Source organism: Carcharhinus amblyrhynchos, chromosome 10 (assembly GCF_965287045.1).
Source record: "Carcharhinus amblyrhynchos chromosome 10, sCarAmb.v2.hapA, whole genome shotgun sequence".
NCBI lineage: Eukaryota > Metazoa > Chordata > Chondrichthyes > Carcharhiniformes > Carcharhinidae > Carcharhinus > Carcharhinus amblyrhynchos.
This window is the reverse complement of record NC_137333.1, coordinates 30,702,318-30,728,477: the sequence shown is the minus strand read 5'-3', so window position 1 is coordinate 30,728,477 and position 26,160 is coordinate 30,702,318. Positions and strand designations below refer to the sequence as shown.

Below are 26,160 nucleotides of genomic sequence, written 5' to 3'. Positions count from 1 at the left end.
GTAAATGGTAGATGGTCTTAAATCGGGCTGTATTTACATCAATCTTTACCCATTGCTTATCTTGACAGTTCATCCATCCCAGACAACAGTTTATCCTCATAGATTTACATATTTTTTAAATTACCTTTTTATTATCTTCAACCTACTCCTGAATAATTGGCTCTGGCTGGAGTGTAGTTTTCTCAAGGTAATTGTTATCCTGTGCCTTGTTTGAGTATCAACACTAAAAGTGAGTGCAGGCATTTGATCATGACATCATCGTGGAAAACATCCATGCACTTTATGCAGCAGGACTCTTGGCTGCACTCCTTTTGCGTTCGCTAAGTTCAGAGCACTTAATTCAATTCTAGTATTTCTAAAACTACCCTGGAAATGATTAACTAAACAGCGCTGACAAGAAATGAAATGTTGTGGCTTTTGGTTTGGATGAGTTAGTGCTAGACAGTGGGTACAGATAACAACCAAAACAATTAAGCCGTCAACTTCTTATAATACTACTCGTAACTACTCAGGGTGGCACAGTGGCATAGCGGTTAGCACTGCTGCGTCACAGGGACCTGGATTCGATTCCCGGTTTGGGTCACTGTCTGCGTGGAGTCTGCATGTTCTCCCTGTGTCTGCGTGGGTTTCCTCTGGTGCTCCTACGGTCCGAAGGTGTGCAGGTTAGGTGCATTGGCCATGCTAAATTCTCCCTCCGTTACCTGAACAGGTGCCGGACTGTGCGACTAGGGGATTTTCACAGTAACTTTATTGTAGTGTTAATGTAAGCCTAAATCATCAAAGACCCTGATACCCCAGTCACCTGGGTTTAAGAATGGACCGACATGTTGTTAAGATGTACAGATCAAAATGTTTCAGTTTTATTTGTGCCAGAGAGTTATTTTTCTCTTTCTGCTGTAGTTTTGCTTTTCTACTAAGAAATAATTGGATTCAAGTTAAATTTGAATACAGATGTATTGAGACTCATGGATTTTACTGGCCCACATTTATAAATCAAACCCACTTGTCTATGCAAGGCTTCAGTGCAAACATAGATAAGGTTTTCTTAAATGCAGTGTAGAGTAGGGTGATAAAACTGAAGTGATTGCTAATCCAGTAATCTCCATTGTTCATTATATTTGTAGTAAATGTGGTTTTCTGAAGCTATATTATGGTAAGAAAATAAAACTTATCGAATATTGTACTGAATTTAGTTCAGAACATTAAACAACAAAAATGTTTCTAACTTTTAAGGGTACATAGTACTAATGTTAGTACAGTGGAATATTTACCATATTTATGTAATAATTAGTATTAAAAATTGATCCACGGCTTGGAGTATGCTTGTTCTAACAGGTCTTGTAGTTGAATGCTGTAAAATATTTTTATACTTAATGCACATTGAGTGTAAGCTGGGGGCTGGTAACTTACCGAAAATAAATGTTGCATGGTACAAGGTTTAGATTAATTTTGTTGATGAACAGTTGCTTTCTTTTCAGTAAACTATTAACCTATTTTTGAAAGTCTACGTTTGTTCATGTTTAGGCACCATTTTCTGTACAGATTGTTATTATTCAGGTTAGAAGTTTCAAAGTGTTCTATGAAGTCTACCTGGATCATAAGTTTTGCAATTTGCATTTGGCTAGGGTAAGCATGAGATGTTTCACTTAAGGTATGATTCAAATGACCCACTAGGGAGCTTTTATCAAACAAAGTTTATTTAAGAATGAGTTTACATGTGTAGAAAGAAAATGAGCAATAACTTTTACCAATTACAAACAAGAATAAAAAAATTGTGTAAACCTTAACAGCTAAATACCATTCCAACCAAATCAATCCCATAAACAAAATCCTTGCCACAGGTTTAGCACAGAAAATACGAATGATCGCATGATGTTGGAACTTACTCCTTTGGTTGCTTGCTGCATCTCTATTGATACATACACAGGGTCGGACTCAGAACAGCTTCCCAAAACACCAAGGAGAGAGCCTAGTTGCTAACTAGCAACCACCAACAACAGAATTTTTACTCCAGGAAAGCCAGGAGACCTATTTCCAGCTAGCCAGCAGAATTTACAATCCCAGAGAGAGAGAGAAAACCTGCTACTTGACAATCAGAACAGCTTCTGATTCCAAATTAAACTGAAGATGAATCCTTGAATTCTTCGGGGGAGGAACCACATGATGTTGACTTGTTAATCAATTTCCCCCCTCACAATGCAGAAGGTCTTAAAATCCCGGACACTGCATGAAGCCCAATAAACAAAACCCAATTTAAACCATTGAAGCAGCAATAAAAGGACTTCGAAACAGGCAGCTGGTGCCAAAATGAAACCAAAAGGATTGCTCTTAAACTGCAGAAAACATGATTTTTAAATAAAAATTCTTAAAGGCACACTGATGAGCAAGATTAATGATGTAGAGTTTATGTTCCATGTTTTTGCACTCAAGGAGGTATTACCAATTCTTTTTCAATATGTCTATCACCAGTGTAAAAATGCAATTTCATTAGTTTTAAGAATAATGACAGTTATAGGATGCATAAACTTTTCAGAATAATTAGGGTTGATTCTTCGTCTTCATTGGGATATCGGGCACCTGCGCAGTGGTGTCCCAAGCAGTGTGCAGCCAGCTTCACTGGTGATCTTAGACTCCAACCACTCCCCCTACTAGTGAGAATTGCATTTCTGTCCAAAAAAAGTAACAAAAATATCATAAGATCGTGTTTTCAAACTTGCCCAAAAAGCAGGACTGCCTCCAGTTTTGTAGCTCGATCAGCACTTAGAATTCATTCCATAAGATTGTGTCCTTAGAAACTAATCAAGGTTCAGCTTCGACTAAAAGTTCAAGCAATAATATTAAATCCAAACCCAGGTGTTTCTGATGTTTTTGTAACGCAGAGGTCTGCACATAAGAACTGTGATTACAATAAAAAAACAGAAATGATAATTTAATGGTTAATCTATTGTCACTATTGAACTTGCTGTCAGGGCGGGATGTCTGGTAGAGGTAAAGGTGGGAAAGGTCTTGGGAAGGGTGGTGCCAAACGGCATCGGAAAGTTCTCCGCGATAATATCCAGGGAATAACTAAACCTGCAATTCGTCGGCTCGCTCGGAGTGGGGGTGTTAAGCGCATTTCAGGTCTCATCTACGAAGAAACCCGTGGAGTCCTGAAAGTTTTCTTAGAGAACGTCATTCGCATCATTCGGGACTCCGTTACCTACACCGAACACGCCAAACGCAAGACCGTTACTGCCATGGATGTTGTGTACGCCCTGAAACGCCAAGGACGAACTCTGTACGGTTTTGGTGGTTGAAAACAAGAAAATATTTTACAGCATGGAAACAGGCCTTTCAGCCCAACTTGTCCATGCCGCCCTTTCTTTAAAGTCCTAAGCTAATCCGAATTGCCCGCATTTGGTCAATATCCCTCTGTACCCAGCTTACCCATGTAACTATCTGAATGCTTTTTAAAAGACAAAATTGTACCTGACTCTACTACTTCCTCTGGCAGCTTATTCCAGACATTCCCCACCCCCTGTGTGAAAAAACTGCCCCTCTGGACACTTCTGTATCTCTCACCTTAAACCTATGCCCTCTAGTTTTAGACTTCCCTACATTTGGGAAAAGATAATGACCACCTAGCTGATCTGTGCCCCTCTTTATTTTATAGACCTCTAAAAGATCACCCCTCAGCCTTCTACGCTGGAGAGAAAAAAGTCTCAGTCCGTCCAGCCTCTCCTTATAACTCAAACCTTCAAGTCCCAGTAGCATCCTAATAAATCATTTCTGCATCCTTTCTAGTTTAATAATATCCTTTCTATAATCGGGTGATCAGAACTATACACAGTATTCCAGGTGTGACTTTACCAATATCTTGTAAAACTTCAAGACATCCCAACTTCTGTATTCCGTGTTCTGACCGATGAATCCAAGCATGCTGAATGCCGTCTTCACCGCTCTGTCCGCCTGTGACTCCACTTTCAAGGAGCTATGAACATGTGCCCCTAGATGTCTTGTTCTGTAACTCTCCCCAATGCCCTGCTATTAACTGAGTGAATCCTGCTCTGGTTCAGTCCACCAAAATGCATCACCTCGCATTTATCTAAATTAAACTCCATCTGCCATTCATCAGCCCACTGGCCCAATTGATCAAGATCTGTTGCAATTGGAGATAACTTTCTTCACTCTGCACTATGCCACCAATCTTGGTGTCATCTGCAAATTTACTAACCATGCCTCCTATATTCTCATGAAATTTTCTTGTGAAATATGTAGTTTAGTCATTTATTTTGTAATCTTGATTTGGACTTTAGATATTTCAATTTGTGAGTAGACATTTCAGTTTGGGGAGAAAAGATAGATGAAATATTTCTCAACAACAATTTTGAGTGATTTGTGAGAATATTGTGTCAGGTGTCAGTTTATATTGGTGGTTTCCATTTTAAATGTGGTTCACGAATGAGTAAAATTTGACGGCAGAGATTACATCAAACAGACAACATCAGGAACTGAGTGAAGTACGTACATGTACAAGATGTTTAATAAACTATATAGAGTGGAACTTGGGAGTTGAGGAGCTGCAAGTGAACACTGCAGCCAAATACATTTTTTCAATTTAAACAATTTGGACTGTCATGTCTGTATCAACTTTTAGCAAGAGCAACTCAGCTAGTTCTACTCTATTTCCCATTCTCCAATGCCCTGCATTTTTTTTCTGTTTAAGTGCTTATCTCCAATTCCATTTTGGAGACCATGATTGAATCTGTCTACATTGCACCTAATCACTTATTGTGCAAAGATATTTTTGTATCACCTTGCATTGGTTCTATTGTTTATCATAAATTGGTATCCTTTGTTTTTCCACCCCTCTGCCAGTGGGATCAGCATCGTAAAATACAAGCTTTTCTTTGAAGCAATATCCCCTCTAATCACCTCGTTGGCACTGCTGCTGCTCCTTTAGTGGTGTTTAAACCCGCCCTGTCGCATTCCTTACGCATTCTGGTTGCATAATTTGCGGTGTTCTTCACCCTAAGGCAGCAAGGGCAGCAGCGGAGATGGTTGCAGTGAAAAGACGAAAAAGTAATTTGAGTCCACCAGCTACAAGCTCCATTTGGTTATGAAATGTGGCAAATACATGTTGGGCTACAAACAGATTTTGAAAATGATTTATCAAGGCAAAGCCAAGCTAGGGATTTTCACAGTAATTTTATTGCAGTGTTAATGTAAGCCTACTTGTGACACTAATTAATAAACTTTAAACTGGTTATTCTCGCCAACAGCTCTCCAGCGTTGAAGTCAGAGATTGAGTACTATACTATGCTAATGAAAATTAGTGTGCATCACTACAGTGGCATCAACATGGAAGTGGGTATAGTTTGATTGTGCACACTGGCTATCATTGATCCTGGTGATTCTGACACATCATTAGAATCCATGCCAGGGCAACTCAGTGCAGAATAAAGGCAGCTGAAGTGGAAATATTTTATAGATAAAATTATACTATAAAAAGACAAAAAAAATTAAATAAGTCAAATGTTTGTGTTTAGATTACAAGCATTCCATAATAAATGTCCAATAACAGAAATGTCTCAGCAACACAGAGTAAAACGTGAGCTGTCTGGCCTGCTGCACCGAGCAAACTGTGCGGTGTCTGGCCTGCTGCTCCGAATAAAACATATACTGGGTATGACTCCACTTCATTGTCTTCCACGAGAGAATTTTCAGAGGAAGTGAATGAATGCAATTTATGGCTGTATTAATTCAAAAATGGTCAAATAATTTTCCTTAAATGAATCCTTGGAGAGTATAAAGGTTTAGATTTATACTCAGCTTTTCTAATCCTTTATTGTTCTTGCAAAAAGGAGTTGGCAAATGAAGCACATTGGGGTGTATACTATTGGAGTTGTTGGTCATGAACTTTTTGAGTCAGACACTTTAGGGCTTGATGCCCAGCTTCGAAATTTTAATTGTCCATTCAAAAGTTTGGACGTGTGCCAACCTGTGTATTTCAGTTTGGCTCTGGAGATTGTGCCAACCTGGTGTTACTCATTGTATCAAAGTGAGCTGCTCAGTTTTAAATTTTCTCCAATAGGATTATGTTTCTGCATTTTGTGTGTTCCAAACAGTTATACCATACGCTCGTTGAGTTACAATATCGCATTTAATTCACTGCATTTGCAGAGTGATGGCAATCCTTATCTGCTGAATCCAAGCACTTTTGGATACTTTGAAAGACTTTGTTCAATCTACTTTAAATTATGTTGGATTTGGATTCCTAAGGACATTCTATAGTAACTTTAGAAAGAGAATTCAGGCATTGTGTAATTGAGTATTGATAAATATTGAGTATTGCTGATTTGCATGATATTGCATTTCTGTGTTGAATTTCATTTCCCATATGTTTGACCCATTTGACAAGATTATTTAGATCTTCCTGGAGGTTAAGCTTATCTACTGATTCAGTAATAAATCTGCAAACTATGCAGCCATCTGCGAAGAATCTGATGTGGCTTGATATTCCATACTAGAAGTTCTTTATCAAGAAAAGAAACTAATGTGGAGTCCTGGAAAGTACCTTGGGGCTTACGACTGGTTTCCAGTTAAAGGCTTCCACATTCACTGTAACCTTTTGTTGTCGTTTAGTAAGAAATGTTTCTATCTATTGTTTTGTATTTCCTTGGACTCTACAATGACCAAGTTTGTCCACTAGCTCCATATTTAATACATCCTTTAAAAGCCTTGGAAAAATCTAAAATGGCTAGATCTGTGGTGATGTGATTGTGAAGGTTATAGGTCAGATTATGGCAGGCAAGGGTGAGTTTTGATTCTGTTGATCTGACTTTACAAAGTTTGTCCAGAAGGATATTCTGTTCTTCAAGCTGTCTGATTACCTGAATATCAATTATATGTTCTAATAATTTACATCAAACACTAGTAAGTGAAATAGATCAGCAATTTGCTTAATCATTAAGGGGTTCTTTCTTGGAGAGACTCGTGGCCGTCCCATGTTTACATATCAGTGAAAAGTGGTATTGGTGCAAACTCACTTGCTGTCATTCTAAATGCATGGATTGGGGTATCATCACGTCCATAAGCTTCAGAATGATTGTTATTTGGGAGTTTTTCAACTCCTTTTACTGTAATTAAAATATTAGGCATCATCTTGTTAGGCTGATCCTGTACTACAGATTTATACTCGGTTGACTCTGATTCTATCCTTGAAGACACCCTGGAATTGTGAACTTAGAATTCCTCATCATCCATTAGTAACTTATCCCCTACGTACAGAATTGTTATTGTCCTTTTGTTTTGATTTAATATACCTGCAGTTTTTTTTGGCGTTTTCTCTTCTGACCAATTTCAATTTTGTCATTTATGCATGGTGCATCAAATCTCCATGTTGACAACAGTTTTATGCTGTTAAAACTCAGTGCAGGCTTCCTGTTTCTTGAAAGGATCATTATTCTACCAAGAATGTTTTGCACATATAACGTTTCTGCTTCTTGTGAACTTTGTTTCTCTATGCAACTTGACTCTTACAGATATCAATATTGATACTGTGCCACTACAGCACTTTCCTTGGTGATTTTTGGTGCAGTGGTGCCTTGAGCAACAGTCACCCAACACTGCTAAGTAGTTACTTATCCCAGAATGCAACCTGACAGATCTCGTCAAAGCAGGATGGGTACCAAGAAGGAGATCCAATATAATCTGTGTAGTAAATGTCCCACAATGCCAAGCAAAACGTATAATGAAAAGCTGAAGAACAAGTGTTAGTAGTGATAATGAACATGACCAGGAACTGTACACTGCTCATTTGTTGAAATTTTCACTTGATGGGACAGGGCCGCGCGCCCCTACACTCTGGGACAGGGCCGCACGCTCCTTCACTCTGGGACAGGGCCCTGTTCCCTGCCCGCTTAATTTATTCTTGATAGCAAGATTGAAAGGAAGGGTAAGGATCTTTCTATTACATAATCTGAACAATATTCTTTACATTCAGAATGTGAAGGAATCATTCAGAACTACCAAAAGCAAGTGACATTGTTAGTTCATTCTCGACTCTTAAAGAAAGGTTTCAGTTGATTGGCCTTTGCTCTAGGGAAGCTAAAAGTTGAATATTTAGAATTATTGTGCAGTTTCTCGCATCATAGTGTAAACACCCTCGGAGGCAGGCAACAATGCTCTGTTGATAAGCTATCAGTTCCCCACTGTGAGACCATGTAATTGATATGTAAAAAGAGAACTTTAATATTTAGTCTTTAAAATAAATGTCACTCATTTTTAAATCTCTTGGTGTTTATAAGTTTATATTTGAATTTTCAGGACTTTGAACTGCTTTTCCACACCCGCTTCAATCAATCAGTAATCCTGTGGAGAACATGGTACCTTTTAAAGGATTATCTATTATCACCAAAAAAGCAAATTAAAGTCAGTTATTCCAGCTCTTTTGCTATTTTCACTGCCTTAGCTCTGATTTTGCTGTTGTTCTTTTAAGGATATTACCGTAAGGTACTGCAATACAATTATCACTTAGCACTGAATTGACAGCAGAAGGATTTTTTTCCCGAATACACTAAATGCTGACTTGACACAAGAATGTAATTGCATTTATATCCAGCAGAGGGGGTGAAGCATTGGGGAAAATGTGATTAATTTGAACAAAGCCTTTTGACTGTGTTGAATGGGAGTTTGTTTTGCATATCTTAACCCTTTATAATTTCTTGTGGTCTTGGTCAGAGCAGGAGCCATAGCAAGCTGCAATAAATCCAGAAAGAATCTGCGCTGTTGACCTTAATTTGCCAGCAATGATTATTGGCTTGGTACAAAGAGGAGAGGAGTCACGTCAATCTCAATTAGTAATCCACTTTATTATCATTGTTAGGCAGAGTACATATAAATCATATGTCTTATTAGAAAATAAGCATGCAGTTTGTGCCAACCACATAAATACTGTGACTCAAAAGTAGGCATTCTGTAGGCACATGGAATATGTAGAGTTAGGGATTAACATCAGGAGTACCTGAAAGTTTAACTACTGATGTAGCTATAATGCAGTGTCACTGGTAACTGCGATATGGTGGAAAGCAGAAATACACCCTTGTGTAGAGTATTAAGATGTACATAAATCCATAAACAAACACTTTTTGTTTTTACAAAAAACAGCCTGTAATAGTATTCTGGGGTAACTAGCAAACCCTAAAGAAACCACAGCCAAGCCAAAACAGATTCAATCCAGAGAGGTGTGGGGTAATGTATTTGGGAGGGTAAACAAAACAAATGAATACCCAATAAATGAGAGGACATTGTGAAGCATTGAGGAACAGAGGCCCCTAGATGTGCATGTCCACAGATGCTTGAAGGTATTAAAACAGGTAGATAACATGATTTAAAAAAAACATGATATTGCATTCATAATTCAGGGAGGTTAGGCTAGAACACTAAAAAACACTGATTACAATGCAACCAGAGTCCCATTCCATTTGCAACTTTTCTGTTCACATGACCATTCCTTTGATAAGTCTGCAGCCTTTTCATTATAAACCAATTTTGTATCATTTGCAAACTTTTTAAATATTTTAAGACATAATTAAGTCCAAATCTTTGAGATGCACCAGAAGGGAAAAACAGGGTGCTGGTATTGACCCCTGTGGAACACCATTGGAAACAGCCTTCCAACCATACAAACATATCAATCTTTACTTCCTGCCATAAAGCCAATTTGGCTCCAACATGTTCTAGTACAGGGAGAATGTGTTTGCAGTAGACAGTGTACAGAGGAGTTTTATCAGAATGCCACCAGGTATGGAGAATTGCAGCTAGCAAGAAAGATTGAAAGATTTTCTCTTTTGGAACACAGAAAACTTAAGAGGGGATTTAATTGAAGTGTATAAACTTTTGAGGAGCTTAAAGTGGATGGGAAAGGTGTATTTCCCTTTGCAGAGAGGTCAATACTAAGGGACATAGATTTAAAGTAATTTACAGGAGGTTGAGAGGGATGTTGAGAATTTCTTTTAACTGCAGGTTGGTGGAGGTTTGGTTCTCATTGCTTAAAAAGGTGGTAAAGGCAAAAATCCTCAACACTTCACAAGCACGTTGCCTTTATTTTGAAGTGCTATAATCCTGACAATGGGTCAAGAGCTGAAAAGTGAGGTGTGATACCCAGAACTGAATGCAGTGCTTTAAATGGAGCCCAAACAGTTTTTTTATAGCTGCAACATTTCCCCTGCCGCTTGAATTGAAAATCAAATTTATCAACCTTTTTCTTTTCTGTCTGTGCCCATTAGCTTTCAATTGTTTATGTCCTTGGATGCTTTGATCTTCGTTCCACATGGTTCGTAGCATCTCACCATTAAAGTAAATGATAGGTATCTCCTTAGAGAAGATGATGGTCACACTCTGCCTTATGTTGAACTCCTACATTACTTGTGATCATTCATTAATCTATCAATATCTCTCAAGTTTTCTAGTCCCAGCTCCATAATTGTGCCGTCTTTCTTGGTGTTATCAGCTCTCTGTTCCTCCATCAAAGATAAAGGAGACCCAAATCCCCCTTCACTGCAGCAGATTGAGCTGCCAGCTCCTCAAAAGTACGGAGCTATTGTAAAGCCCACTGGAGTGAAATACTCCTGGTGGGGGGAAGAGCCTATTGGGATAATTATATTTAAATCATATTTACATACTCATTTGCAAGTGTAATACAGCTCCATGCCTATTTTTGGTACAAAGCTGACCCCAGAAATCCTATCGTGGTGGGACGCCTAGCGTGGAACCTGTGCACCAGGCTCCGCTTGAATCTCCCAGCCCGCTAGTGAAAAACCCCAATACAAATTCCTGTGGTTTCTCACTTTGTCCCATTTAGATAACCAGCTGTTATCTCTACTACTCTATCAGTGACTTACTGTCTACACAAATTAATAGAACAGGAAATGCTGGAGTACGCAACACATCAGACAGTATCTCTAAAGAGAAATATAGTTAACATTTCAGAAAATTGTATTCTTATTTCAGATTTTCAGATCTTTCCACAGAATAGATTGCCTCTGATTCATTTTTCTCATTTTTGTTAGCAGTCAATTTTATGTGGAATCTTATCAATGCCTTTTCAACATTCAGACTTATGTCCCATGTTAATTACCTTCTCAAAGAATTAAACAAGAACACTTGTGCAGAAGATTAGTGTACCTTCTGAATCCATCAAAGCCTCACCTTGAAGCAAATTCCCCAGTGCTCAACTAAACCAGCTGGCAGCAATTACATTCTAAAACTTGCAGACAATGAGAGTTGTACCCTCCTTATCCTGTTTAAAGTCCAGCTCAACTGTTTGGAATGGTTTAGCTGCCCTTTCAACTTCCGGCTCAGTTATAGCTGGAAATGAATAATTTTTGGCTGGGAAAGAGCTATTTTTGACTTTGATCCTATTCCAGCCTAAACTTACATTTTAATTGCTTCAAATTCAGCCAATAGAGTGCAATCAGGAAGTATAAAGTATAGAAATTAGAATTAAATGATGTTTAATTAAATGAAGCAGTTACAATAGTATTGTTTTAAGAAATGTCTTGACAGAGGGGGGGTGGGATCCTGAGTAGAGGGGGTGAAAGTGAGGGGGGCATAGATGGGGACTGCAATGCACGGCATTGTGGGGGTGGGGCAGAGCAGGGTTTGAAATGCATATACTTTAATGCGAGGAGTATTCGCAATAAAGTGGATGAACTTGCAGCGTGGACCAGTACCTGGGACTTTGATGTTGTGGCCATTTCAGAGACTTGGATAGAGCAGGGTCAGGAATGGATGTTGCAGGTCCCAGGGTACAAATGCTTTAGTCGGAGTAGAGAAGGAGGTAGAAGGGGGGGTGGGGTAGCATTATTGGTCAAGGACTGTATCACAGTGTCAGAGAGGAACTTTGATGAGGACTTGTCTGTTGAGGTAGTATGGGCGGAGATTAGAAATAGGAGAGGAGAGGTCACCCTGTTGGGAGTCTTTTATAGACCTCCAAAAAGTTCTAGAGAGGTTGAGGAAAGGATTGCGGAGACGATCCTTGTTAGGAGTGAAAGTAATAGGGTAATTGTTATGGGGGACTTTAACTTTACTCATGTTGATTGGAATTACTATAGCTCTAGCTCGTTAGAGGGGTCAGTTTTTGTTCAAAGTGTGCAGGAAGGTTTTTTGACTCAGTATGTAGATAGGCCGACTAGAGGTGAGGCTATATTGGATTTGGTGCTGGGTAATGAGCCAGACCAGGTGCTAGACTTGGAAGTTGGTGTGCATTTTGGGGATAGTGACCACAATTCGATTACGTTCACCTTAGTGATGGAAAGGGATAGGCATGAACCTCGGGTCAGTAGTTTCAGCTGGGGGAAGGGTAATTATGAGGCTATTAGGAGAGAATTAGGAAGCATTGGTTGGACTAGGAGATTACAGGGACTGGGAACATCTGAGATGTGGAGATTTTTCAAGGAGCAGCTACTGCGGGTCTGTGATAGGTATATCCCTGTCAGGCAAGGAGGATTTGGTAGGCCTAGGGAACCGTGGTGCACTAAAAAAGTTGATTCGTTGGTTAGGAAGAAAAAGGAGGCTTATGTTCGGATGAGGCTTGAGGGCTCAGGTAGTGCATTAGAAAGTTTTAGATTGGCTAGGAGGGAGTTGAAGAGGGAGTTAAGAAGGGCTAAAAGAGGACATGAGATGACTTTGGCTGATAGGATTAAGGAGAACCCTAAGGCGTTTTACAGGTATGTCAAGAACAGAAGGTTGGTTAGGGCAAGATTAGGGCCAGTTACAGACAGTAGAGGGAAGTTGTGTGTGGAACCGGAGGAGATTGGAGAGGCGTTGAACCAATATTTCTCTTCGGTGTTCACGCAAGGGGACATGAATGTAGCTGAGGAGGGCACTGGGGTGCAGGGGTGTAAAATAGATAGTATTGCAGTTGATACGGGGGATGTGCTGTATATTCTAGAGGGTTTGAAAATAGATAAGTCCCCTGGTGCGGATGGGATTTACCCTAGGATTCTCTGGGAGGCAAGAGAGGTGATTGCGGAGCCTCTGGCTTTGATCTTCAGGTCGTCGTTGGTCTCTGGTATAGTACCAGAAGATTGGAGGACAGCAAATGTTGTCCCATTGTTTAAGAAGGGGAGCAGAGACTTCCCTGGGAATTATAGACCGGTGAGTCTTACTTCTGTGGTGGGTAAGGTTTTGGAAAGGATTATTAGAGACAGGATTTATAGTTATTTGGAGAGTAATGAATTGATTAGAGACAGTCAGCATGGTTTTGTAGCGGGTAGGTCGTGCCTTACTAACCTTATCGAGTTCTTTGAGAAAGTGACCAAAGAGGTGGATAGGGGTAAGGCAGTTGACGTGGTGTATATGGATTTTAGTAAGGCGTTTGATAAGGTTCACCATGGTAGGCTTCTGCAGAAAATGCAGATGTATGGGATTGGGGGTGATCTAGGGAATTGGATCAGGAATTGGCTAGCAGATAGGAGACAGAGGGTGGTGGTTGATGGTAAATATTCGTCATGGAGTTCGGTTACGAGTGGTGTGCCTCAGGGATCTGTTTTGGGGCCACTGCTGTTTGTAATTTTTATTAATGATCTGGATGAGGGTATAGTTGGGTGGATTAGTAAGTTTGCTGATGACACCAAAGTCGGAGGTGTGGTAGATTGTGAGGAAGGGTGTCATAGTTTGCAGGGTGACTTAGAAAGGTTGCAGAGCTGGGCCGCGAGGTGGCGGATGGAGTTTAATGTGGAGAAGTGTGAAGTAATTCATTTCGGTAGGAATAACAGATGTGTTGAGTATAGGGCTAACGGGAGGACTTTGAATAGTGTGGAGGAGCAGAGGGATCTAGGTGTATGTGTACATAGATCCCTGAAAGTTGGGAATCAAGTAGATAAGGTTGTTAAGAAGGCATACGGTGTCTTGGCGTTTATTGGTAGGGGGATTGAATTTAGGAGTCGCAGCGTCATGATGCAACTGTACGCAACTCTGGTGCGGCCGCACTTGGAGTATTGTGTGCAGTTCTGGTCCCCACATTACAGGAAGGATGTAGAGGCTTTGGAGCGGGTGCAGAGGAGGTTTACCAGGATGTTGCCTGGTATGGAGGGGAGATCCTATGAGGAGAGACTGAGAGATTTGGGGTTGTTTTTGCTGGAAAGAAGGCGGCTAAGAGGGGACCTTATTGAAACATATAAGATGATTAGAGGTTTAGACAGGGTGGATAGTGATAGCCTTTTTCCTAGGATGGAGAAAGCTAGCACGAGGGGGCACGGCTTTAAATTAAGGGGGGGTAGTTATAGGACTGATGTCAGGGGTAGGTTCTTTACCCAGAGGGTGGTGAGGGACTGGAATGCCCTGCCAGCTGCAGTTGTAAATGCGCCTAGTTTGGGGGCGTTTAAGAGATCTGTGGATAGGTTTATGGACGAAATGGGATTGGTTTAGATTAGTGCGTTAGTGTTGTTTTTTTTTAAAAGCTGGTCGGCGCAACATTGTGGGCCGAAGGGCTGTTCTGCGCTGTAATGTTCTATGTTCTATTGGCCCCAATTTTATAGTCAGTAGCAAAACACTGGAGCTTACCAGTAACCTCGAAGAAAGCTGCCCATAAAGATCTAGCGATCTCTGTGGTGTGGACTTCCTCGTTTCACTTGTCAGTTTAAGTATAATCCCGAATCGAGGGGATCTCCAGCATGGAGCAGCAGTTAGGTCAACAAGCAGGATAAGCCAGCAGTTGCATTGAAGTGTTCTTGCATCAGATCAGTAAGTTAAAGTCAATTGAGCTCCTTTATCCTTAATTTTAATTGTAAATAAAGATTATAATTGGATTAAGGTTGGAGCTGAAATGAAAATGTGAAAAATGCATTTTATATTGTGCATCTTTTAATCGTGGAGAAATCTGACATTTCAAAAATATAACAATCTTCAAGGTTAGCATATCACAAAAAATGCCTCATTCAATTCAACATGGTGTAGATTTTTGAAGGGCTTTTACAGCTGACAAATGGCCTCATGAGTTTAGGAATTTTGATTGACGGGACATCCTCATCAGTGTACTTCTGGAGAAGCATAAAATCATTGACAGCAACTTCTGGATTTCTGCGTTAGTTTGCATATGTGTGGACTCCTGAAATGGCTTTCAGTTTTTGTGGATGATGGTTGTTGAAATCCAGACCTTGATATCTCTTTCATACCTGATTTGATTCACCATTCTCCTTCGATGAGATAGAAGATAGAGATGAGATAGAACCCTACAGTGCAGAAAGAGGCCTTTCGGCCCATCGAGTCTGCACCGAACACAGTCCCACCCAGGCCCTACCCCCATATCCCTACACACCCACTAACCCCTCTAACCTACACATCCCTGGACACGAAGGAGCAATTTCTTAGCATGGCCAATCAACCTAACGCGCACATCTTTGGACTGTGGGAGGAAACCCACGCAGACATGAGGAGAATGTGCAAACTCCACATAGACAGTGACCTGAGCCAGGAATCGAACTTGGGACCCTGGAGCTGTGAAGCAGCAGTGCTAACCACTGTGCTGCCATGCTGCCTGCTATCGTGCATTCCTGCTTCTTTCCTGTGAAGGAAAGTGTTAAATTAAAAGCAGATGCGTTTACAGTAGCTAAGAGTAGTGGGCTCGAAGAGGATTGGGAGAGGTTTAAATGTCAACAAAGAATGATAAAGAAGGGTAGGATAAACTATGAAGCTGGGCTAGCGCTTAATATAAAAAAGGATAGCAAGAGTTTTTATAAATACATAAAAAGGAAGAGGCTGGCTAGGGTGAACGTTGGACCCTTAGAGGATGAGAGGGGGGACTTAGTGGTAGGGGATGGGGAAATGGCTGAGGCCCTGAATAACTTTTTTGTTTCGGTCTTCACGGAGGGGGACATGAATAATTTGCCGGGTGTTAGCGATGGAAAGATGGTAGGAGTGGAGGGCCTGAATGAAGCTATTGTTACTAGAGAGGCGGTGCTCGACAGACTGGAGGGACTGATTGTGGACAAGTCCCCAGGACCAGATGGAATGCATCCAAGGGTTCTGAAGGAAATGGCGGAGGTGATAGTGGATGCCTTGGTGATTACTTTCCAAACGTCGCTGGATTCCGGGGAAGTGCCGGAAGATTGGAAAACGGCTAATGTTTACGCCGTTGTTTAAGAAGGGTGGCAGGCAAAAGGCGGGGAATTATAGGCCGGTTAGTTTAACATCTGTTGTAGGAAAAATGTTAGAATCCATTATTGGAGTTCTATGAGGATGTGTTCAGGGCGGTAGATAGAGGAGAGCCGGTGGATGTGGTCTTTCTTGATTTTCAGAAGGCGTTTGACAAGGTGCCTCACAAGAGGTTATTGCAGAAGATCAGGGGGCATAGAGTTGGGGGTAGGGTGTTAGCGTGGATAGGGGATTGGCTGTCAAATAGGAGGCAGAGAGTGGGGGTCAGTGGGTGCTATTCGGATTGGCAGTTGGTGACTAGTGGAGTGCCCCAGGGGTCAGTGCTGGGGCCTCAGCTATTCACCATTTATATAGATGATCTGGAGGAGGGAACCGAGTGTACGGTGTCGAAATGTGCTGATGACACCAAGATTGGTGGAACGGCAAATTGTGCGGAGGGTGTGGAGAGTCTACAGAAGGATCTAGATAGGCTGGGCGAATGGGCCAGGAACTGGCAAATGGAATTTAATGTTGGCAGATGTGAGGTTGTCCACTTTGGTAGGAATAATGGTAGGAAGGACTATTACTTACGTCGCGAAAAACTGCAGCATGCGATGGTGCAGAGGGACCTCGGGGTCCTTGTGCATGAGTCGCAAAAACCCAGCCTGCAGGTGCAGCAGGTGGTGAGGAAGGCAAATGGGATGCTGGCCTTCGTAGCGAGGGGGATTGAATATAAAAGTAGGGAGGTCTTGCTGCAGCTGTACAGGGCACTGGTGAGGCCGCAGCTGGAGTACTGTGTGCGGTTTTGGTTGCCGCACTTACGCAAGGATATTTTGGCCTTGGAGGGAGTGCAGAGGAGGTTTACTCGGCTGATTCCGGAGTTGAGGGGGTTGAACTATGAGGAGAGGCTGAATAAACTAGGTTTGTACTCGTTACAGTTTAGAAGAATGAGGGGAGATCTCATTGAGACGTATAAGATGTTGAATGGGATGGATAGGATAGAGGTGGAGAGGCTCTTCCCGCTCAGAAAGGACAGTAGGACTAGAGGGCACAGCCTCAGGATAAAGGGGGGGCGGTTTAGAACGGAGTTGAGGAGGAACTTCTTCACTCAAAGGGTGGTGAATCTCTGGAATTCTCTGCCCGTTGAAGTGGTAGAGGCTGCCTCGCTCAATATTTTTAAGACGCGGGTTGATAGGTTTTTGATAGGCAAGGGGATTAAGGATTATGGGGAGAGGGCGGGAATGTGGAACTGAGCCATGACAGATCAGCCATGATCTTATTGAATGGCGGGGCAGGCTCGAGGGGCTAGATGGCCTACTCCTGCTCCTATTTCTTATGTTCTTATGTTCTTTCTATCCTTAAATCTCATTAAAGAAATATGTAATTGACCCTAGTTTAATTAATGTCCCAGAAGCCCCATTGCCTTCACTGTGCAAGTATCAGATCACACTTTGTAAATTACGACGTGAAGATGTTGTGACCTGAAGGATATAATGAAGCTTAAATATGCATGCTGCAGGAATCCCTGCTTCAGACTTTGATTACATAGACTATAATTTTCTCTAATCTCTTATTTGTACTCAAATTATTTCTTTGTTACTTAATCAATTTTGTAAATAGCTGAAACTGTATTTTCACCTTTTCCATTGCTTTGTAATTCATAACAAAGCTATTGCTCTAACCTCAAAGAAATTGAGGCAAGAGCTGTGTACTGCTGTTGATGAGTGTAGTCAGTTTATTTTCACATACAAATATAAATGTTGCCAAAACAGAAACATTAAAACAATTCTGTTATTGTGCACATCTATCCTACTTTACATTTTGTTGTTGTTGTCATTGTGATGACTTGGATATTAGGATATCATTTAAGTGGAATGGTGCAGCATGGTGACACAGTGGTTAGTACTGCTGCCTCACAGTACCAGGGACCCGGGTTAAATTGCAGCCAATCTGTAACTATCTTGTAATTGTGTCTTTGCCTATATATGCCGTGTTTGTGAACCTACCTCCACTCAGCTAAGGAAGGAACAGGGCTCCGTAAACTCTTGATTACAAATAAACCTGTTGGACTTTAACCTGATGTTGTGAGACTTCTTACTGTGCCTGCCCCAGTCCAACACCAGCATCTCCACATCATTGTAGAGGCAGTATGTGAATGCAAAAATTAGTCTAACTTGGTTGCAAATATTTTCCATCCAAAAATAGCAAGTAGACGGGTGCTGCCTGATTGTTTTTTAATTAATTATTTTATAGGATGTAGGTGTTACTGCCTCATCTGGCATTTATTGCCGATCCCTTACTGCCCTTATGATGAGCTGCTACCTCAAGCCACTGCAGCATGAGGATGTATGATCTCGGCAAAATATCTCACAGGTCTTGTTCTCTAATAAATAACTTGCATGTGCAGTCTATGCACAGTCTTGTCTGTCTATGGTCCCTTTAAAGAAATTTAAAAGAACCATAGACACACTGAAAAAACAGGCGCTGTGCAGCTGAGTGTTTTTCCCCATTTCATGTTTTTGTTTCAGATTTCCAGCATCTGCAAAATTTCACCTTTTGTTTATTTTGACTTGAACTAACTTCTATAAAATAGCATTATTTCAGCAAACAGATTAGGGACTAACACTGTAAATTTTTTTTAAAAATCATACTTAACAGCAACAAAAGCATAACTTACCTAATTGAGAAATTATAGCACAGGCAGATAAAGTTGGACTTCAAATATTATTTATTTTGCATTGATAAAAAATATTTGAAAATTAATATTGTATTGCAACTACTTATTTTGCAAAATAAAGAAAAATCACCTCTTGAAGCCATCTCCCAATTCTAATTGCTTTTGGGAAAAGGAATTACAAGATTCAGATGTACAGACCTGCAGTGTGACTTTTATTTGAACAGTAATTTTAAATAATTTGTAATAAGCAACACACACAATCTCAAATGGGTTCATTTGAGAAAGTGCTGCATTAATAATTTCTGTCAAATGGTGCAGAAATAAATAAATTTTCTAATTCTGTAGTAATTGTTTGTTGAATGTTTAGCAGTCCTTGACTTAAATGGGAGATGCTGGTACATGAAAGCTTTGTTTATTGAAAATTTAAGTTGTAATATGATTTTGTTAAGCCGAGCTCCAAAGTTAACTTAGCTGCTGACAGATAATTGATAGCATAGATTGCAGCAGGATTACTAATGCACCTATTAAAACTTGTTTCTGTTCTGCTTTATGAAAAAAGTTACTGAATCAGTTTCTTACATTTTGATGGGTTGCCCCAGATGGCTACGTGTCCATTAATTTAAATAATATTTTAGCATATAGTGTAAAAGGTGCATCAACAGTAGATGTACTTAAATGATAATTATTGCATTTATGACTTTACTTTGTTGCAATATTTATATGAAAATGTTATTTTTATTGGCTGAATAGTCTTCTTGACTATAATTCATTTTTTGAGCTACATTAATCTGATAATCTTATGTGCAGTTCTTTATAAATCATTATGAAGAACAACTTCACATAGAAACTGTACAAAGTGCATCTAATAGAAACGTTTAATTGTCCATAGCACACAAGGAAAATTTATATTGAAAAATGTATAGGAGGCTATTTTCCCTCGATTAAAAAATCTCTGATGTGGTCAAGCTGGGGTCATATGCTGCAGTGCCTGGTTAGCTTACCTGTAGCACAGGATACCATCTTTGTAAAGGAGTTGAAGTGAGCTAGGAACGTAGGAACAGAGTAGGCCATTTAGCCCATCAAGCCCACGCTGCCATTTGGTAAGATTATGGCTGATCTGTGGTTTAATTCCATGTACCTGCCCATATCCCTTGATACCACTGTTCAGTAATAATTGTTTATCTCAGACTTAAACTTTACAATTGAATCAATATCCACCGCCGTTTGAGGAAGAAAGTTCTAAACCTCCTCCACTCTTTGCGTGTAGAAGTATTTTCTGACCCTGTCCTTCCCTGTAAATATTTTGTAGACTTCTATCAGATCACCCCTCAACCTTCTGAATTTTAGGGAATAAACGCCTAATTTGTCTAATCTCTCCTCATAACTTAACTTCTGAAGCCCAGGTATCACGCTTGTAAACCTGCTTTGAACTCCCTCCAGGGTCAAAACATCCTTCCTAAAGTGTGGTGCCCATACCTGTTCACAGTACTCTAAATGGGGTCTAACTAGGATTTTGTACAACTGCAACATAACACCTACATCCCTATACTCCAGCCCTTTGGATATGAAGGAGAGCATTCTGTTGGCCACCTTGACTATTTTCTACACCTGCTCAAGGCATTTTAAGGATCTCTGTACCTGAATCCCCAAATTTTGGTGGACATCCACTGAATTTAACTTTGTGCCTTCTAAAAGAAATATCCTGAACTATCCTTTTTTGATCCGAAGTGGAAAATCTCACATTTGTTTATATTAAAATCAGTTTACTGCAGCTAGGAATGCTTACACTGAGGATAATGAATAGCTATACTGATGAATTAAATTTTTTCTTAACAGTCAATAAAGAGACAACATAACCTAGCTAGCTAGCACTGCAACTAAACATCTGTCCTAACTGAAAATCTTTGGCTATTTTGATCTCTCTTTTGTGATAGTCTATGTTGAGGAGCCAGTTTACCTGCACCTCCTCTGTTTTCACTGATATAAGGGGTCAGTACGTTGAGGTGTGTGATTCCACAGGCTGAGCAAGGAGCTGTTTCATTTTTGTAGCTCCTGGTGGTAATATCCAGAACAAAAGGACGAACCCAGTGGTCATGTGCCTTGTAGTTGCCATCTTTTTGGCTCAAAAAGAGAGCTTTTTTAAAATGGCAAAATAAAAGGTTCTGAATTTCTTTGTGTCACGTGGAACCCAACAATTATAAAGAAAGAAAAGGTTAGCCTCAGTACTAGTGACTGAAAATATTGGATTTGTGTAAAAATTCTTCTGGTTTACTAATGTCCTTCAGGGAGGGAAATCTTCTGGTTCTTTACCTGATATGGGCTACATGCAACTCCAGACCCACAACTTGAGATTGACTCTCAACTGGCCTTTGAAATGGCCAGCCAGTCACTTAGTAGTATCAAACTGCTAGAAAAAGCTTAAAAAAAACTGACCATTCAGATACATCAAAGGCACACATGCACACAGCATAATAAAATTGCAATGTCCTCTTCAATGACCTCTGGGAAAATTAGGAGAACTGACTCAGAGGACAGTCAAGCAACAGCCTCACATAATCACACTCACTAAATATCCCTTTTGAAGCATGGGCCAGAATTGCATCTGGTACCCTGATACTGAGAGGCAACTGTGCTAACTGCTGTGCTGCTAATATGTGAGCAGCATATTCAGTTCAGAATATTACTATGCCACTCATATGAATCCGTATGTCAGACTTCTGCATCACCATTCCTGGGATATATCCTGTCCCACAGTGTCAAACGTCACGAGGAAATCTGTACTGCTGACTCTGGATTCCATGAAGTCTAATGGCATTAGTATCGCTACCTTCTCTCAATAATACAATAGGAGCGGTTTATTTTTATACCTTTCAGACAATGGATAGTCCGGACATTAGTCATTTAACGCACCATTATAGTTGAGTAGGATCGATAGTTTAGTTTAACACGTTGTTACAGCCAGACATATACAGACATTGACATTTAATATTACATTGTTTCATAGAATGAATACATTTCCATTATCAGTGACTTAGTTTCGGACTATACATACAGTAATTGGTTTTCCTGCATTAATAGAAACGTAGAAACATGGAAAAACTACAGCACGATACAGGCCCTTCAGCCCACAAAGTTGTGCCGAGCATATCCCTACCTTAGAGATTACTAGGCTTATCTATAACCCTTTCTTACTAAGTTCCGTGTACTTATCTAAAAGCCTCTTAAAAGACCCTATCGAATCCGCCTCCACCACTGTTGCCAGCAGTTCATTCCATGCACCCACCGCTCTGAGTGGAAAAACTTACCCCGACATCTCCTTTGTACCTACTCCCAGCACCGTAAACCTGTGTCCTCTTGAGGCAACCACTTCAGCCCTGAGGAAAAAACCTCTTGATTATCCACCCAATCAATACCTCTCAACATTTTATACACCTCCATCAGGTCACCCCTCATCCTTCGTCTCTCCAATCTATGTATTCCCGATCCCGTTTATCACTAATCTCCTTATTGTACTAGGTCTGTCCTTATTTTACTAGGTCTGTCCTTATCTTAAAAGTGCCTCAAGCTGTCTACTGGCTTCCTGCAGTATTTGATTCCTGCATGTTTAACTTTTAAATAACTGTCTGTGCTGCATGTTTTTAGTTTCAAGTAGCTGTCTGTGCTAAAAGTCAGTGCCTCCTTAATGTCTATATCCCAGGTAACTTTTTTATGTGCCAGGTAGCCATTTTTGTGATTTTTCCCACTACAATTAGTTTGAGGCCATTGTAACAGTTGTAATCTGTTGGGTTCTCTGGCAAATATTAATGCTCTGAGAGATAACATATCTCAAATAAAAGACATCCTCAGCCATCAAAAGAAAGCAGTGCTACATTGAAGAAAGCTGGTCAACAAATATGGAAACATAACAGACATCAGATGAGGAAGGACAAAAATGTGATAACTATCTAAAGCCTTGAAGGTCTAGTGACTGTTTTGAAATCCTGAGATAGATTACACCTGGGCAGGATTTTCCAGCCCTTGTTGCTGGCAAGATCTACTGGTCCCAATGAAAGTAACGTCTCGCGGTAGAATCCCCACGCAAAATGCCATAGACTTTGGCAGGACTTCAAGATCCCACTGGTGGCCAGTGGTGAGCTGCCTCCACCACAGGTGAACATACCATGGGGTGGGAGGGGTGGAAAATATAGTCTCCAACTCTTGCATCTCCTGATGCCATGCTCCATTTAACAATCTCAGTGATGGACAGGTGAAATTTTTCCAAATCCTTGCAGGTACTTAGAGATGCCAGGACTGATTAGGGACAGTCAGCATGAGCTTATGAGTGGAAAATCATATCTCACAAATTTGATTGAGTGTTTTGAAGGGGTAACCAAGAGGGTAGATGAGGGCAGTGCAGTTGATGTTGCCTACAAGGACTTTAGCAAGGCCTTTGACAAGGTACCATATGATAGGTTATTGCATAAGGTTAAATCTCTCAGGATCCAGGATGAGATATCTAAATGGATACAAAATTGGCTTCATGACGAAGCTAGAGTGTGGTTGTCGAGGGTTGTTTTCCAAATTGGAGGCCTGTGACCAGCAGCATACTTCAGGGATCAGTGCTGGGTCCGCTATTATTTGTCATTTATATGAATGATTTGGATGAGAATATAGGAGGCATAGTTAGTAAGTTTGCAGATGACACTCGATTGGTGGCGTAGAGGACAGTGAAGAGAGTGATCTCGGGTTGCAGCGGGATACTGATCAATTGGGCTAGTGGGCTAACAAATGGCAGATGGAATTTAATTCAGATAAATGCGAGATGATGCATTTGGTAGATTGAACCAGGGCAGGACTTGCTCAGTTAATGGTAGGGTGTTGTGGAGAGTTACAGAACAAAGAGATCTAGGGGTACAAGTTCATAGCTCCTTGAAAATGGAGTCACGGGTGGGTAGAGTGGTGAAGAAGGCTGAGGGGGTGATCTTATAGAGATCTATAAAATAAATGAGAGGCTTAGATCAGCTAAATAGTCAATGTCTTCCCCAAAAGGTAGAGGAGTCTAAAACTAGAGGGCATAAGTTGAAGGTGAGGAGAGATACAAAAGTGTCCTGAGGGGCAATTTTTTCACACAGGGTGATGGTGTCCAGAACAAGCTGCCAGCGGTAGTAGTAGAGGTGGGAACAATTTTGTCTTTCAAAAAGCGTTTAGACAGTTACTGGGTAAGATGGGTATAGAGGGATATGGGCCAAATGCAAGCAATTGGGACTAGCTTTGAGGTTTAAAGAAAAGGGCAGCATGGACAAGTTGGGTTGAAGGGCCCGTTTCCATGCTGTAGACTTCTATGACTCTATGATGCTGATTACCACCATTAATAAACATGGCTCACTTGCTGCCTCTTTTTTTTCCTCCTTTCCTTGATGTATTGGTTGAAGAGGTTAACTTTGATTGGAAGTTAGGGTCATAATGATGTACTCCATCTTTTAAAAAAGGAAGTAACTGAATGGTGTTTCAGGCTCTACTCTTTTTTTATTCTATTTGTGATCACTGCAAGAGGTTTTTTTTCCCCAAAGGGAAGCTCATACTTTTAGATGTTAGATGGCAACAGTCAAGTTGAATCCTGTTTTCATGAAAGGGACATCATCTCAACTTTCTATCATGGTTTGGCTGATACTTTGCAAGCCTTGTTGAATTTTCTTTCCTTCACCTAAGGCATTTTCAGTTAGAGCCTCAGCATTGTTCTGGAAAAAACCAGCAAACTGATAAGAGATCAGAATTTGACTTTAAAATCTTTCTGATTTTTGAGACTCGAGATCAAGGTGCAATATGTCTCTTCATTAAGCCGTTAGTTTTTTATAAGGAAGTGTGGGGAAGAGAATTTTTGCTATAAAAACTTATTATGTATGTCTCTTAATAGGTACCTTGGCTGGACCGGTTGTTGTTGATCACAAGGTATCTGCAATTTTGGACAAAAATGTCACCTTAAAGTGTTTGGTTACGGTGAAAGAAACCGTAACTCAGATCTCCTGGGAGAAGCAAGAACATGGGACCTCCGATACTATTGCAGTATTTCATCCTCTTTATGGAACCTCAGTCCAAGGGAACTATGAAGGAAGGGCTGTATTCACAAACCCATCTTTGAAAGATGCAACAATTCTTATTACCAAAATTGGATTTTCAGATTCCGGAAACTACATCTGCAAGGTGGTCACTTTCCCACTGGGAAATTACCAAGAAACAAGTATTGTGACGGTGATTGGTATGTATACAAAATATATTAAAATCTTCTAATGCTAAAAATTGAAAGATTAGTTGTAGATTTTTCCTATTTATCCAATATATTAACATTGATTTGCCACTAAAGAAATCCATCTAAAGTTAGAACATAGAACATAGAACATTACAGCGCAGAACAGGCCCTTCGGCCCACAATGTTGCGCCGACCAGCTTTTTAAAAAAAAACAACACTAACCCACTAATCTAAACCAATCCCATTTCGTCCATAAACCTATCCACAGATCTCTTAAACGCCCCCAAACTAGGCGCATTTACAACTGCAGCTGGCAGGGCATTCCAGTCCCTCACCACCCTCTGGGTAAAGAACCTACCCCTGACATCAGTCCTATAACTACCCCCCCTTAATTTAAAGCCATGCCCCCTCGTGCTAGCTTTCTCCATCCTAGGAAAAAGGCTATCACTATCTACCCTGTCTAAACCTCTAATCATCTTATATGTTTCAATAAGGTCCCCTCTTAGCTGCCTTCTTTCCAGCAAAAACAACCCCAAATCTCTCAGTCTCTCCTCATAGGATCTCCCCTCCATACCAGGCAACATCCTGGTAAACCTCCTCTGCACCCTCTCCAAAGCCTCCACATCCTTCCTGTAATGTGGGGACCAGAACTGCACACAATACTCCAAGTGCGGCCGCACCAGAGTTGTGTACAGTTGCATCATGACGCTGCGACTCCTAAATTCAATCCCCCTACCAATAAACGCCAAGACACCGTATGCCTTCTTAACAACCTTATCTACTTGGTTCCCAACTTTCAGGGATCTATGTACACATACACCTAGATCCCTCTGCTCCTCCACACTATTCAAAGTCCTCCCGTTAGCCCTATACTCAACACATCTGTTATTCCTACCGAAATGAATTACTTCACACTTCTCCACATTAAACTCCATCTGCCACCTCGCGGCCCAGCTCTGCAACCTTTCTAAGTCACCCTGCAAACTATGACACCCTTCCTCACAATCTACCACACCTCCGACTTTGGTGTCATCAGCAAACTTACTAATCCACCCAACTATACCCTCATCCAGATCATTAATAAAAATTACAAACAGCAGTGGCCCCAAAACAGATCCCTGAGGCACACCACTCGTAACCG

The 26,160-nt window shown here is 40.7% G+C and overlaps 1 protein-coding gene across 1 annotated transcript in view; it reads left to right on the top strand.

Annotated features, from left to right (window-relative positions):
• Positions 1 to 26,160, top strand: part of LOC145349561 (nectin-3-like) — a 213,554-nt gene that overhangs the window by 120,877 nt on the left and 66,517 nt on the right. The window contains exon 2 of the mRNA XM_080198158.1: positions 24,687 to 25,028. Coding sequence (XP_080054284.1) covers positions 24,687 to 25,028 — 342 coding nt within the window. The remainder of the gene's footprint in view (positions 1 to 24,686; positions 25,029 to 26,160) is intronic.